This window comes from Neomonachus schauinslandi, chromosome 10 (genome assembly GCF_002201575.2).
Source record: "Neomonachus schauinslandi chromosome 10, ASM220157v2, whole genome shotgun sequence".
NCBI classification, from domain to species: domain Eukaryota; kingdom Metazoa; phylum Chordata; class Mammalia; order Carnivora; family Phocidae; genus Neomonachus; species Neomonachus schauinslandi.
The window spans coordinates 111,622,402-111,638,172 of record NC_058412.1 but is presented as its reverse complement, the minus strand read 5'-3'; the positions used below and the strand labels follow the sequence as shown (position 1 = coordinate 111,638,172).

Sequence of the window (15,771 nt, the reverse complement as noted above, 5' to 3'; positions counted from 1 at the left end):
TTCAAAAATGAAAGACACAATCCTTATTCTCAGCAATCTCACAGTCCAGCATGGGAAGACAAACAAGTAAACAGTTCAAATGCGGGCTTATGCTAGCGTGAGCAGGACTGTGAGCAGAGAAGGCAGGACCCTGATGAGAGGCCTGGGGAAGCCAGGGAAGATGGCTTGGTATGCAAGCCCTCCCTTTACATGTCCCCAGTCACTTCCTAAAAGTTTGTGACTTACAATCTTCTGCATGCTCTCCCAGTGCCTATAACAGATGCTCAATCAATGCACCAGCCAACAGACTGATGTTCTATATGGATTAGCTTTTACATATCTGTCCATATGTGTCCAGTTCAGTGCCCCATCCATCTGCCCCCACTCCAGAGAGTCCAATAAAACTCTAGATCAGATTTGAACTGCACCAAGTGTTCTGGACTCCTGGATCCACTGCCTCCTACTTCCCAAGGACCATGAGACTCCTGCTCCTGGCTTTTTCTATCCTTGTGTTCCCACCACAAGTGATCCCAGGTAATCAGAACCCAGGAAGGTTGCAAAAATGGAGGTGGGATGGGCTCTGGACCATGGAGTGTCCAACATGGTACTGTACCCCCCAACCTGGGCAGCTCCATGACCCCCACATTGGGCCCATGTCCCTGGCAGGGGTAGAACCTAAGGGTAGAACAAGTTGTCCTCAATAGACAGGGGCAACCACAACATCCAGAGTTGTCTTGGGTTCTCTATTCCAAGTTGCCACCTAAGGAACCAGATGAGAGCTTGATGCACATCAGTTCTCTTTCCAGTTAGTGTCAGCTTGAAAATGACTCCAAAGCCCTCTTTCCTATGGTTTTTTGGCTCTAAAAGTCCTGAGATAGATTTAAATGAGGTTCTTTCTTTTTTTCTAATATTCTGGAATTTGGTGAACAGGTCAGAAAATATCTGCAGAGCTGTTATGTGAAAAATAGAATTGACTTTCCTTCTCCCTTTGACAGTGAAAGCCCAGGCTTTTAGTAATCACTGCTTTTAAAAGTCTACCTAAAATCATCAACAGAACTTTGCAATTGCTACTAAAGAGGACTTAAATTTCCTTACTCAAAGTACACTGCTTTCTCCTTTGTTATTTATCTCTCAAGGTACATTTCAATGTATGCACAGAATCATATAAAAAGGAATCTAAATATTTCTGTCTTATAAAAAAAGTAAACATACTGTGTATAGTATAATGAATGATTCAACAATTCTATACATTGCTCAATGCTCATCATGATAAGTACTCTTAAACCCCTTCACCTATTTCACCCATCCCTCACCCCTTCTCCCCTCTGATAACCAACAAGCCATCACTTTCTTCTCTACAGTTAGAGTCTGGTTTTTTGTTTGTCTCTCTTTTCTTTGTTCATTTGTTTTGTTTCTTAAATTCCACATATAAGTGAAATCATATGGTATTTCCCTTTCTCTGACTTATTTCACTTAGCATTATTATAATTGAATAAAAAAAGAAATTAAAAAAAGCAAAAAGTAAACATACTATATCCAAGGCTATGCAGCATTCTCTTGTTCACTTAATAGTATTTTGGGATTATCTTTCTGTATCATCACCAAAAGATCTACCTCATTCTTTGTAAAGTTGTGAAATCCCACTGTAAGATAAGCCATAATTTAGGTAGTCACTTGATAATTTCCTAATTTTCTATAACAACACATCAGTGATCATACTTGTATAAGTATCTTTACATATTTGGACAAGGATTTATATAGAATAGATTCCTGGGAGTCAAATGGCCAGGTTAAAGGTCAGTGTAAAATATTTTATTCCTTGAATTCCTCCCTTATATACCTCTTAGGACACTGCCTGTAAAAAATTGCTAGCTATTAGGATTTGAGTAATTCTCCAGCCTCAATTCCACACACAATCGGGGACAATTCCATATGGTCCACATGGAACCAATTGTGTCTGCTTTGAGCTTGGTAAGGGTGGTGAGACTAGGAAAAAGACAGATGTGAAAGATTTGGTAAAAGCAATCCATGAATCATGGGAACTCAGAGAATGTGGGGAGTGAAGGAAATATTACATGTTCTGGGGTTTTAAGTCTGAGGGTTCTGGTAAGAGATAGAAACTTGAAGCCATCCCCTTGAAGGAATAGTTGAGATGATGAAAGAAGCACAAAGTCTTCATGTTTTATCTTGGACAACTCCTAAGTTTAAGGAACAAGAATAAAAATCAGTGACATTTATACAAGCAGGGAAATCTCCCCACCTCTCACCAGCAGTGCACCAGGGTTACCATATCACCATAATCCCTCCAACACTCACATTATTTTTACCGGTCTCATGGGTATAAAGTAATACCACACCATTGTTTTAATTTGCATTTCTCTTATCCTGTGATCAAAATACATGAATGACTTTCTTTCAGTGACCTGCAAGACCCTCTGTGATCTCAACCTCCATTATATTTCTCCAATTACTCTCCATCTAACTTATTCTGTAGACAGCATCACTACCTTATGGTTTTCCCAAAACTTCAGGATAGACCCTCCCTCTGGGCCTTTGTACTTGCTGCTTCCTCTGCCTGGTACACCGTTCCCACAGTTAGTCTCAAAGCTCCCTCTTTCATATCCTCTCCATGAAGTCTTTTACTACTTCCCTTCCAGTCACACACTTCCTGCCCACCCCTCCCTGCTTCACCACTCTCCATAATGCTTATCATCTGTATTTAACTATATCTAAATAGAGTATCACTTTCTTCTCTTACTCACTGTCTTACTTATTGTCTCCTGAAAAGACTGATATCTCCATGAGAGCATGACTTTTAGTTTATTTGGTTAATGGATGTATCCTCCTGTATCTTGAACTGTGTCTGGTATGTAGTCAACACTTAACAACCATATGTTGAATGAGTGAATAAGTGACTCTTTCCACTTCAGTTAATTGCCTATTCATAGCATTTGCCCATTATTTCTTCTGAGCAGGTGATAATTTTCTTGCTGATCTGCAGGAATTCTTTATCTTTGATATTATTTCCCAGTCAGCTTTAGTCACTGGGTATTTTATCCCCCAAACTGTCATCTACCTATGACCTTTGCCCATCATATGTCATTCATTGAACAGAAATACTTAATTCTGGTATAATCAAATTCAACAATTTTTTTGCTTTGTGGGTTATGCTCAGTGATTTTATTAAAGAAGTCTTCCCCATTCTTATGTCTCAAAGAGAATCTCTGACATTATTTTCTTTTCTTTAAATTTTTTATTTAAATTCAATTTAATTAACATACACTGTATTTTAGTTTCAGGGGTAGAATTTAGTGATTTATCAGTTGCGTATAACACCCGGTGCTCATTACATCAAGCACCCTCCTTAATGCCCATCACCCAATTACCCCAACCCCCCACCCACTTACCCTCCAGCAACCCCCAGTTTGTTTTGTATAGTTAAGAGTCTCTTGGGACGCTTAAGTGTCTGCTTTCGGCTCAGGTCATGATCCCAAGGGTCCTGTGATCAAGTCCCACATTGGGCTCCTTGCTCAATGGGGAACCTGCTTCTCCCTCTGCCTGCCACTCCCCTTGCTTGTGTTCTCTCTCTCTCTCTAATAATAAATAAATAAATAAATAAATAAATAAATAAATAAATAAATAAATAAAATCTTTTTTGAAAAGAGTCTCTTATGGTTTGCCTCCCTCTCTGTTTTCATCTTATTTTATTTTTCCTTCCCTTCCCCTATGTTCATCTGTTTTGTTTCTTAAATTCCACATGAGTGAAATCATATGGTATTTATCTTTCTCTGACTGATTTATTTCACTTAGCATAATACCCTCTAGTTCCATTCACATTGTTGCAAATGGCAAGATTTCATTCTTTTTGATGGCTGAGTAATATTCCATTGTGTATATATACCACATCTTCTTTACCCATTCATCTGTCGATGGACTCTGGGCTCTTTCTTTTTTTAATCTTTTTTTTTTTTTAAGATTTTATTTATTTATTTGAGACAGAGAGAATGAGAGGGAGGAGGGTCAGAGGGAGAAGCAGACTCCCCGCCGAGCAGGGAGCCCGATGCGGGACTCGATCCCGGGACTCCAGGATCATGACCTGAGCCGAAGGCAGTCACTTAACCAACTGAGCCACCCAGGCGCCCTAGGCTCTTTCCATAGTTTGACTACTGTAGACATTATTTAGGATGCCAGTGCCCCTTCAAATCACTATGTTTGTGTTCCTTGGATAAATGCTTAGTAGTGCAATTGCTGGTTCACAGGGTAACTCTATTTTTAACTTTTTGAGGAACCCCCATACTGTTTTCCGTAGTGGCTGTACCAGTTTGTATTCCCACCAACAGTGTAAGAGGATTCCCCTCTCTCCCCATCGTCACCAACATCTGTCGTTTCCTGAATTGTTCATTTTAGCCATTCTGACCAGTGTGAGGTGGTATCTCATTGTGGTTTTGATTTATATTTCCCTGATGCCAAGTGATGTTGAGCTCTGACATTATTTTTGAATAACTTTTTTGCTATGCCTTTCACATTCAGACCTTCAAGACACAAGATGAAATGTGTAAATTCACTTTGTATTTTTCTCATGGAGTGAGCCAGTTTTCCCACCACTATATGCTGAATAATCTATGCTTTCTCCATTGAGCCATAGTCTAATTGTTACCACATATTAAGTTCCCCATGTAAGCATGTATCTATTTCAGCTGCCTATTCTGTTCTATTGGTCTATTTGTTCTTTTGACAATACTATATTTTTTGTAATACCATAGCTTTCTAATTTGTCAGTGTCTAGAAGGGCAAGCTTTTGTCTTGCTTTTTATTTTTTTAAGTAATCTTAGCTATTGGTGGCCTTTATTCTTCATTATAAATCTTAAAGTAAAATAATCAAGTCTCCCAAAACTCCCACTGGGATTTTGATTAAGAATGCATTAAATTTATGGATTAATTTAGGGGCAAGTGAATCTTTATGATAATTAAGTCATTCCATCCAAGATCACATCTGCTGTTTGAGTTTTAAAATACATCCCACTGGGCCGCCTGGGTGGCTCACTAGTCGTTAAGCGTCTGCCTTCGGCTCAGGTCATGATCCCAGAGTCCTGAGATCGAGCCCCGCATCAGACTCCCTGCTCCGCGGGAAGCCTGCTTCTCCCTCTCCCACTCCCCCTGCTTGTGTTCCCTCTCTCGCTCTCTCGCTCTCTCTCTCTCTGTCAAATAAATAAATAAAATATTTTTAAAAATAAAATAAAATACATCCCATAGAGGTCTTGAGTATTCTTCATTTAAAACAAGATACTTCATAGCTATGTTATATATTTATTATACTTTTTAGTTAGTTATTGTTGGTGTAGAGAAGTGCTATTGATTCTTGTAAATCAATGTAACCATTAATTTAAATTTGTTGATTCCTTTTTATATTATAATCATGACTGCTAGAATGGATGACAATCTTATCTTTCCTTCCAATCATAATACTCTTGTTTTGGTTTTGATTTTGGTTGTTTTTTTCTCCCCCCTTTAAGTACTGACCACGTCTACCACTATTATTTTAAACAATAGCAATAATAGCACGTTTGTTTTCCTGACCTCAACAGGAATGAATTTCTCCATGAGATAATGTTAGCTCTAGAATTTGATACACAAGCTTCACCAAATCAAAGAAATTCCCTCTCTTCCCCACTTTGCCTAGAGTTTTCATTATAAGTAAGCATTGAACTCTATCAAATCATTTTTCTGCGTCAAAAAAAGTAGCTCTATTATTTATCTCTTTAATTCTACACAGGCAGTAAGTTTCATTGACAAATTGATAGATTTTCTAAGTTGGATGATATTTTGCAGTTGGAGTTATATCCTACGTGATCATGATGTATTTTAATACACTACTGAATTCATTTAGCTAATACTTTAATTAGGTTATTTTTGAGTCTCTATTTGTAAACAAAATGGACTTATAATTCTTTTTCCCTCCTGTTTTCTGGAATATTTTATATAAGATAATACTTGGATTGATCTTCTGTGAGACTAGGAGAACTCCCCTTTAAAATCAGGATAGCAGTGTAATTCACAATTGCCAAAAGGTAGAAGCAACCAGAATGTCTACTGACAGATGAAAGGACAAACAAAATGTGTGCACATGCAATGGAATAATACTCAGCCTTAAAAAGGAAGGGCATTTTGACACAGGCTACAGTGCAAATGAGCACTAAAGTCAAAATGCTAAGTGAGATAGCCAGTCACAAGAGGACAGATACCGTATGAGTCCTCTGGTGTGAGGTACCTACAGTAGTCAGATTCAGAGAGACGGAAAGTAGCATGATGGTTGTCAGGGGGATGGGAGGTAACTTTTTATCAGGTACAGAGTTTCAGTGTTGCAGTGAAGAGTTCTAGGGAGAGATGGTGGGGATGGTAATGCAGCAATGTGAATGTGCATAATGCCTCTGAACTATACACCCCTAAATGGTTAAGGTGGTACATTTTATACTCTATGTATTTTACCAAAATTTAAAAAATCATCCAGGGCTGAGGCTTTGGGGAAGAAGAGGTTTCTCATTGCTAGCTATTTTAATTTCTTAACACTCATTGATTTATTCAAGTTTTTATGTCTTACCTGTGCCATCCCTGGAATATTTTTCAGGATTTACCCCATTGCATCTGGGTTTTCAATTTTATTGGTATATAGTTGTTGATGATTCTCTTCTGTTATTTTCAATATGGTGTATCTGTTTTGATGTCACCATTTCACTATAGCTGTCATTTTTGATGTCTTCCCTTTTTTCCTAATCAGTCTCTCCAGAAGTTTTCTGATCTCATTTCTTCTGACTTAATTATTTCTGACTTTATTTTACTATTCTTCTAATCTAAGTTGCATTTTCACCATATTATTTAATTTCTAAATACATGAAATTTTTCATTCTAATATGGCATTTGGTTGGAAAACACAGAATGTACAAACATTAACACTGTTGAATTAAATTAATACACTATTGAATATTAAACGCATGAAATTCACATGAGGTTTTTTTACAGCCTGAAACTTAGCTCCAAAAAATGTAATCCTTGGAGCAGCAGTTCTGGCATCACCTAGAGGATTGTTAGAAAAGCAGAAACTCGGGCGCCTGGGTGGCTCAGTTGGTTGGGCAACTGCCTTCGGCTCAGGTCATGATCCTGGAGTCCCGGGATCGAGTCCCACATCGGGCTCCCTGCTCAGCAGGGATGCTTCTCCCTCTGACCCTCCCCCCTCTCATGTACTCTCTCTCATTCTCACTCTCTCAAATAAATAAATAAAATCTTTGAGGAAAAAAAAAAAGAAAAGCAGAAACTCAGACCCTGCCCCACCGACTGAATCAGAATCTACATGTTAACAAGATCACTACATGATTCATATGCACATTACAAAATTGAAGAAGCAAACAAAGCATCTCACTTAGGAATACCTACACTATTCTAAGTATTTAGTAACGTTCTACTTCTTAATGAGAATGCAGGCACCTGGGTATTCATTTTATTGTTACTAGTATGTTCTATATATTCATTTGAATATATAAAGTAATTAACCACATGGGGTATGACCAATGCAAATAACTCAAACAACAGTGACAACAAGATGAACTTTCTTTATGTGGATAGCTTCACACAGGCCCAGGTAGCTTCATTATAATAAGCTCCAATTCCTTGTGACTAGCAAGTTTCTTTTCATTTATGGTAAGATTCATCTCACTTTCAGAAAAGTTAAAAAATGGGCACATAAGAGGTTGGGAAAAGATACTTTTAGAAACGTGGTATTTACCAGGCCTGAGCTGGGAGTCTTAAAGCCAGAATCTAATTATGACCCATGATGTCGTTATGGGATGCCAAAGAAACAGTCAGTCATGCTTGTAAAACTGAGAGCATCAGTAGCCTAAAATAATGGTCTCTCCTTGTGTTATTTAGCCTATGGTGGTGGAAAAAAAATGCTGGCACAAATCCGGATACTGCAGGAAAACCTGCAGAGTTGACAAAGTGATAAAAACAGTATGTCAACATTATCAAGTCTGCTGTGTTCCAAACCAGAAAGTTCCTATCACTTCTCCCACACCCATACCTAATTTTCAAACAGATATTATTGATATCCTGGTAACAAGTCTTACTACACCTAGCTTTGAAATAAGCACCGAGAATAAAGAAGATGAAAAGTCTGACTTGGAACTGGAAACGTAGATCTTTCTCTGAGAGATTCATCAAAGTTCATGACTTCCTCTTGGCTTCCTCTTGGTTGCTCAGCCCCGTCCTCAGAGGGATGGACTAAGTCATATCAATAAAACACTAAAAATACCACAGTGATCCACCCACTGTCAGTGTGTAATTCTAGATAAAAACAGCTGTGTAAATAAGTCTGAAAATTGTCCGTACTTCCAACAATAAACTCCTCGGGCTTTTCCCAAAATTTCAAATTATTTGCACAACCAGTTTTAACCCATTTTTGGTGTCCCTTGTTTGCTGGTGACCTATGCACAGCCTTAAGCACTTAGTTAAGTATTCCAACCCTGATCTTTCCATTGTCCTGTCTTCTCAACAAGTGCTTTGGTATATACTAGAGACATCCCTTGTGTTCGTCCTGCCTCTTGATAGCAGCAAAAATTGTCACAATCAAAATTCCGAATCGTTGCATTTGTAAGAGTAGCTTCTAGGACACTAAAGCCTTTCTTTACAACAGCAGACACCTCAGGTGAAAGCATCCATTTCACTACTCACTAACTTTGGCCCTAAAGCCCTATATTACCAACTCACTGTAGGAATACAGCTGGCCCAGTGTAAGCTGTGAGGACTCCTTTTTGCTCCAATTGCTTCAAGGTTGGGGATAGCAGCTGTTGAAAGGCTGGCTTCATAAGCCCATTTCCTGATGGGTCATTTTGTCCACTTGGTTATTGAGAGCTTTATTTATCTCCCTCTGATGGCATAAAAATATCTACACACCCTGTCCCCTTTCAGAGAGGCCCACCCACATAACCACCACACACTTCATTTTCACCTAACTTCTAATCTTGTTCTAAGACACTGACTAGCCCACCAGTCAACCCATTATCACTGTCCATGAATCACTATGGATCCACACCTTGGACCATCCCTCCTTCTACAGAAAGGATTTCCCTTACTCACTGTGCAATTTCAGGACCACTTCTAAATCAGGCTATAATGCATCACTTCTGGCCAGTGCTAGCATATGGTGACAGCCACTCCACAGACCTGGCTTTCCTTTTCCTCCTTTGTTCTCTACACATAACAATTCTCTGTGACATCATTAGTGTGTGATGAAGGAGAGCCAATAAAACACAGGCATCTAAACCACCTGCTCCTACAGTTTATTTATACCTTTCAGATCTACTGAGTCTCTGATCTGAATATACCGTTTCCACCCAGCACTGGAATGCTTCTTCACAAGGGTCAGGTAATACCCACGTGATGATGGAAAATTCAAATCTCATGAATTTATTTTTTCAAATTACTCTTAAAATTATTGTTACTGGGCGCCTGGGTGGCTCAGTTGGTTAAGCGACTGCCTTCGGCTCAGGTCATGATCCTAGAGTCCCGGGATCGAGTCCCGCGTCGGGCTCCCTGCTCGGCGGGGAGTCTGCTTCTCCCTCTGACCTTCCCCCCTCTCATGTGCTCTCTCTCTCACTCTCTCAAATAAATGAATAAATAAAATCTTAAAAAAAAATTATTGTTACTAATAATTCTGATACTTGAAGTCCTTGAAGTCTGGATCTCTGGTCTGCAGTTTCAGCTGGCCTAAATTCATGGTGCCTTATGTCCTTGTGGTCTTTGTGATTTGGGGCTCTGAGCTATGCGTTTTCCTTGGAACTTAATCTGAGTATATTAGTTGAGTCATGACTTAAAGGTCTGTTCCTTCATTTGTTTCTGTCACACATCTTTGCCACTACTACTTTGGGACAACTTTAAGCTAAATCATCAGCTTGATTTTTTTTTTTCGGACCATCCATATACCAAGAAACTATGTGAGAGGAGCGCCTGGCTGGTTCAGTCAGAAGAGTGTGCAACTCTTGATCTTGGGGTCATGAGTTCGAGCCCCACATTGGGTGCAGAAATTACTTAAATAAATGTTTGTATAGTTTTTATTTATTTATTTGCCAGAGGGAGAGAGAGCACAAGCAGGGGAGCGGCAGGCAGAGGGAGAAGCAGGCTCCCCGCTGAGCAAGGAGCTGGATGCTGGACTCGATCCCAGGACCCTGGGGTCATGACCTGAGCGGAAGGCAGACGCTTAACCGACTGAGCTGCCCAGGAGCTCCAGCTCTCTCTTTTTAAAAAAATTTATTGGGACGCCTGGGTGGCTCAGTTGGCTAAGCGTCTGCTTCCGCTCAGTCATCATCTCAGGGTCCTGGGATGGAGCCCTACGTTGGGGGTCCCTGCTCAGCGGGGTGTCTGCTTCTCCCTCTACCTCCTGCTCCCCCCAACTCGTGTGCTCACTCTCTTGTGCTCTCTCACATGCACTCATGCTCTCTTTCTCTCAAATAAATAAATAAAATCCTTTTTTTTTAAAAAAAGAATATTAAAAAGAGAAAGACTGTGTGAAAGCCAGCTTGAAGTTGTAAATTTTCAGCAGAGATTTTTTTCTGTATACTGAGTACCAAGGTTCAAGACCAGACAATTTTCCTTGAAAAACGCCTAGTGAAGGAGAACGAATATTGTATCCGTTTTATCTTTACACAGCATGTGTAACACTTTCAGGACTGAGATTTAAGTAGGAGTCTCCTATGAGACTCCCGTTTTTTCAGACCCTAGGCATTGTCTCCTCTCCCCTGCCTACACCTGACCCTGGCCAAAGCGACGGAAATGAAAGCTCAAGTTCACCTGATGCAGCAATGCTTTCAAGACAAAAGGCAGTCTCAGTTACTGCCTTCAAAAAAGCACCTGGTTTCACTTGGCCTTAATATTCTTTACTTTTTTTGAAAGTCAAGGATACTTATGAAGGGGGTTTTTTGTAATCATTTTAAATAAATGATTTTAGATATTCTCAACGGGAAGGTTCATCTGGGTTCTTAGGTCATGACTGTCAGAAACAGAGGTCCAGAACCACCAATTTTGTCCAGTTCATAAGGTTTGTTGTTATGAGAGGCTGGGCAACAGTACAGAAGGAAGGAAGAGAAGAGAATTGTCAAAGGAGGAGACTGACACTCAATGTCTGAAGCCAAATGCTGAAACGATTGTTTTCTTAAATAAAGAAAGCCAAGCCGGTCAGGTCATGCATTAGGCTCATTAAGCAGAACAAAGTGCTGAACTTATACAGCATTTGAGGGAAGGATCCTGGGGGCAGTGGTGTTGGTTACAGATGTGGAGAGGGGTTGATGACTACTTAGAAGCGTAGACCCTGAAGCGAATCCAGCGCCGACTGTCTGACCTTCAAAGCATAACGCTGTCACTGATGATTTGGCTTCCAGAGGTGCATTCACCGAAGCAAGTTGTCACTGAGGGATGAGAAAGGTTTCAAAGCTCTCAAGCTGTTTACTTGTTGACATGGCTACAGAACTCTCAGCCTTATCCTAGGGATGTGGAGGGTTTTGATTCTCACAAGAGAAGAGAGACACCAGAGGAATGCAATGAGGCAAAGGACAGCAGAGAAACTCCAAAAGGTAATGGAGGAAGAGCAGCCTGGAAGTTAGGAGGAAAACAAAGAAAGACTGAAATCGCAGAAGCTAACCAAGTTCAAATTTCTAGGGAGACAATGAACTCCAGTTGGAAATGCTACCAGGAGGCAGAGTGGGATGCAAGTTGAGCAACATCCATGAACCTTTCAAAAAGGAGGTGCGCCAGTGAGCTTGGCCGGAGCCAGTTCAATAGAATAATAAGCCCAGAAGCAAATTACACCGAGTTGAGGAGGGGCAGAGGATGGAGAAAGATAATCAGCAAATGTAGCTACTCTCCTTTTGACAGATTTTGGAACTGAAGGTGGAGAAAGAAAAAAGATATTAGTGGAGGTAAGACATAGAAAGTAAAATTAGAATTTGACCTTAAAAAGCTAGTGTTGGTGGTAATTAGGGGCCCAAGCCTCCTAGATTTTCTGGAATTAAAAGTTCTTAACAATCATGGAAAAGAACAATAGCATCTAATGTTCAAATTTCTTCCTCAATAATCACCAAAAAGACCTCCAGCCTCACAAGCTTGAAACCCTGACAGGACAACTTATTCGCCTTACAACAGCTGGTTAGGAAGTTCTTCCATAAACTAAGACATATTTGTCTACAAGACCTCCACCCGCTGCCCTGTGCATCCATCCACTAGCCCCGGGCCCCCTCTGAGCCCGACATAGCACAGATGAAGTCATGGTTCTACCCAAACCCTTCAACTCTCCCTCAGTGGTCTCAAGACATTCCCTCCCCATCTTCCGTGGTTTGTCTAGATTCTTCTTGTCCTTACAGTTTTCTAGCCTTCTCTCCCACAGGGCTGGATCCAGAATGGGACAGATATCTCACCACGCAAATCCCAGTCTCTCACCATGATTTCCAATGGATGAAAGACAGACAAGGGTGGCGGGTGCATGAATTTTAATAGGGCATCTTGACAGCAGGTTAAAGATGGTGATCACCAGCACTCAAGATATTTTTGGCCAGCGATTCTGTTGGCTCCAGTCATTTTTCTCTTCTCTGCCAGAAATACTTATCCTCATGTAGGACTGTAGGCAGCATGGCTGATAATTTAGGCAGTAGAGGTAGGGCTGTTCAGTCTTTCTGCAAGAGGGTCTACAGACGCCCATGTTTCCCATGCATCGAAGGGTGTGATGTCTGCCTGACCAAAACAAACAAACAAAATACACATAGTTAATTTCCACTTAACAATAACATAGATCTGAGGAGTCAGGGAGCGTAGTCAAAACCTAAAAGGGTAAGGTAAGAATGAGATGCCACTGCACACCTACTAGGATGACCAAAATCTGGAACACTTGACAACACCAAATGCTGGCAAGGATGTGGAGCCACAGAAACTCTCCTACACCGCTGATGGCAATGAGAACCGACACAGCCACTTTGGAAGACAGTTTGTCAGTTTCTTCCAAAACTAAACATATGCTTACCACACAATCCACTCATTGTGCTTCTTAGTGTTTACCCAAAGACATTGAAAACTTATGTCTACACAAAAATCTGCACAAGAACTGCTTCATGCAGGCAGTTTGAAAATAAAGTTCCAGAGGGGCGCCTGGGTGGCTCAGTTGGTTAAGCGACTGCCTTCGGCTCAGGTCATGATCCTGGAGTCCCGGGATCGAGTCCCGCATCGGGCTCCCTGCTCGGCAGGGAGTCTGCTTCTCCCTCTGACCCTCCCCCCTCTCATGTGCTCTCTCTCATTCTCTCTCTCTCAAATAAATAAATAAAATCTTTAAAAAAAAAAAAAAAGATTTAAAAAAAAAAAAAAGAAAGAAAAAGAAAATAAAGTTCCAGAGAAACAAAATCTATTTCAGGAGGATCATGGAATTCCAGCACATCTAAAGGGTGGAGTAGCTCCTGCCCTCCCGTAGGAGCCACCATGGTGCTCACAGTGGGTGGGAGAGCGTATGCTTATCGCAGCTAGCTGTGGCTACATCGCCCAAGAAACAGGGGTGACTTCAGCTTGTCATCTCAGCAGGGAGTTGGATCAGTTTCATTTAGCTCTCTATGGACCAGTAATCAATAAATAACTGAGTGCTTCTTTGGGGATCGATATTTATTGAATTATACCAATAGCCGCCAATAAAGCAGTCTTTACCATGAAAAAAACCCTGCACATGATGTTTATGGTAGCTTTATTCGTGACTGCCAAAATCTGTAAACAACCAAGATGCCCTTCAGTGGGTGAGTGGATAAACTGTGGCACATCCAGACAAGAGAATATTATTCAGTGCTAAAAAGCAATGAGCTGTCAAGTCATGAACAGACGTGGAAGAATCTTAAATGCATATTACTGAGTGAGAGAAGCCAATCTGAGAGGGCTTCCATACATACTGTATATTTCAACTATATGACATTTTGGAAAAGGCAAAACTATGGGGACAATAAAAAGTGTGGCCAATAAAAAAAAGAAGTGTGGACAATAAAAAAAGTGTGGCCAGGGGTTGGGGTAGGAGACAGATGAATAGGCAGAGCACAGAGTAATTGGTGGGCAGTGAAATTACTCTATATGGTCCTCCAATGATCAATTCGTGTCATTATACATTTGTCCAAACCCAGAGAATGTACAACAACAAGAGTGAACCCTAAGATAAGATGTGGACTTTGGGTGATAATGGTATGTCAATGTAGCTTCATCAGTTATAACAAATGCACCACTCCGTGGGGAGCTGTTGATAACAGGGAAAACTATGCAGGAGTAGGGGCAGAGGATATGTGGGAATTCTCTGTACCTTCTTCTCCATTTTGCTGTGAACCTAAAACCAGTCTAAAAACAAGTCTTTTGGGCGCCTGGGTGGCTCAGTTGGTTAAGCGACTGCCTTCGGCTCAGGTCATGATCCTGGAGTCCCGGGATCGAGTCCCGCATCGGGTTCCTGCTCGGCGGGGAGTCTGCTTCTCCCTCTGACCCTCCCCCCTCTCATGCTCTCTCTATCTCATTCTTTCTCTCAAATAAATAAATAAAATCTTTTAAAAAATAAATAAATAAAAATAAAAACATAAGTCTTTTTTTAAAAAAAGAATACCTTAAAAAATAAATAAAGCTGTTATGAACTTTCATCTATAAGTTTTTAGAACTAAATTTTCATTTTTCTGGAATAAATGCCCAGGAGTGCATTTGCTGGGTAACATGGACAGTGCATATTTAGTTTTTTTAAAAGGAAACTGCAAAAACTGTTTTCCAGAACTGTACCACTTAACATTCTCACCAGCAATGTGTACAAGATCCAGTTTCTCCGCCTCTTTACCAGCATTTAGTACTGCCACTATTTTTAATTCTAGCTGTCCTACGAGTTATGTAGGGGAATATCATGAGGTCTTAATACACGTATCCCTAATGGCTAATGAGGTTGAACATCTTTTTGTGTGGTTATTTGTCATCTGTATATCCTCTTTAGTGAAATGTCTTTCTTCTAATTTGATTGGTTTTTTTTAAAGATTTTATTTATTTATTTGTCGGGGTGGAGAGAGACAGAGAGTGAGGGAGAGAGAGCACAAACAGGGAGAGCTGCAAGCAGAGGGAGAAGCCGACTCCCCACTGAGCAGGGAGCCCAATGCGGGGCTCCATCCCAGGACTCTGAGATCATGACCTGAGCTGAAGGCAGACACTTAACCAAGTGAGCCACCAAGGCGTCCCTAATTTGATTGGTTTTTACTGTTGAGCTTTGAGAGTTGTTTCTATATTCTAGAAACAGGTCCTTTGTCAGATATGTGGCTTGCAAATATTTCTCCCAGTCTGCCATGTGTCTTTCCATCCATCCTTTTCACAGTCCTTCTCCCAGAGCGAACATTTTAAATTTTGATTAAGTCCAACTTACTGATTTTTTTTCTTTTGTGGATTGTGTTTTCACATCTAAGAAATTTTCACCCTAGCCCTAGGTCTGAAAGATTTTCCTACATTTTTCTCTAGAAGTTTTATACTTTTACGTCTTATGTTTTGAGTTAAATTTAATATAAGATGTGAGGTCTAGATTGAGGTTCTTTCTTCCTTCCTTCCTTCCTACCTTCCTTCCTTCCTTCCTTCTTCCTTCTTCCTTCCTCCTTCTTTCTTCTTCCTTCCTTCCTTCTTTCTTTCTTTCGTCTTCCTTCCTTCCTTCTTCCTTCCTTTCTTCCTTCCTTCTTTTTCTTTCTTTCTTTCTTTCTTTCTTTCTTTCTTTCTTTCTTTCTTTCT

General features: G+C 40.4%; 2 protein-coding genes across 2 annotated transcripts; one reads left to right on the top strand and one right to left on the bottom strand.

Moving 5' to 3' along the window:
• The first annotated feature begins 455 nt into the window (after window positions 1-455).
• On the top strand, window positions 456-8,166 carry DEFB118 (defensin beta 118). The gene is given in 3 exon segments (XM_021689246.2): window positions 456-513; window positions 7,900-7,913; window positions 7,915-8,166. Coding segments are annotated over 3 exon segments (324 nt in total).
• A 4,387-nt stretch (window positions 8,167-12,553) lies between these two features.
• LOC110579661 (beta-defensin 119-like) lies at window positions 12,554-13,049 on the bottom strand. The gene is made up of 2 exons (XM_044919036.1): window positions 13,034-13,049; window positions 12,554-12,747 (listed from the first exon to the last, which is right to left on the bottom strand). The coding sequence occupies exons 1-2, from the start codon at window positions 13,047-13,049 to the stop codon at window positions 12,554-12,556; spliced, it is 210 nt and encodes a 69-aa protein (XP_044774971.1).
• Window positions 13,050-15,771: the final 2,722 nt, after the last annotated feature.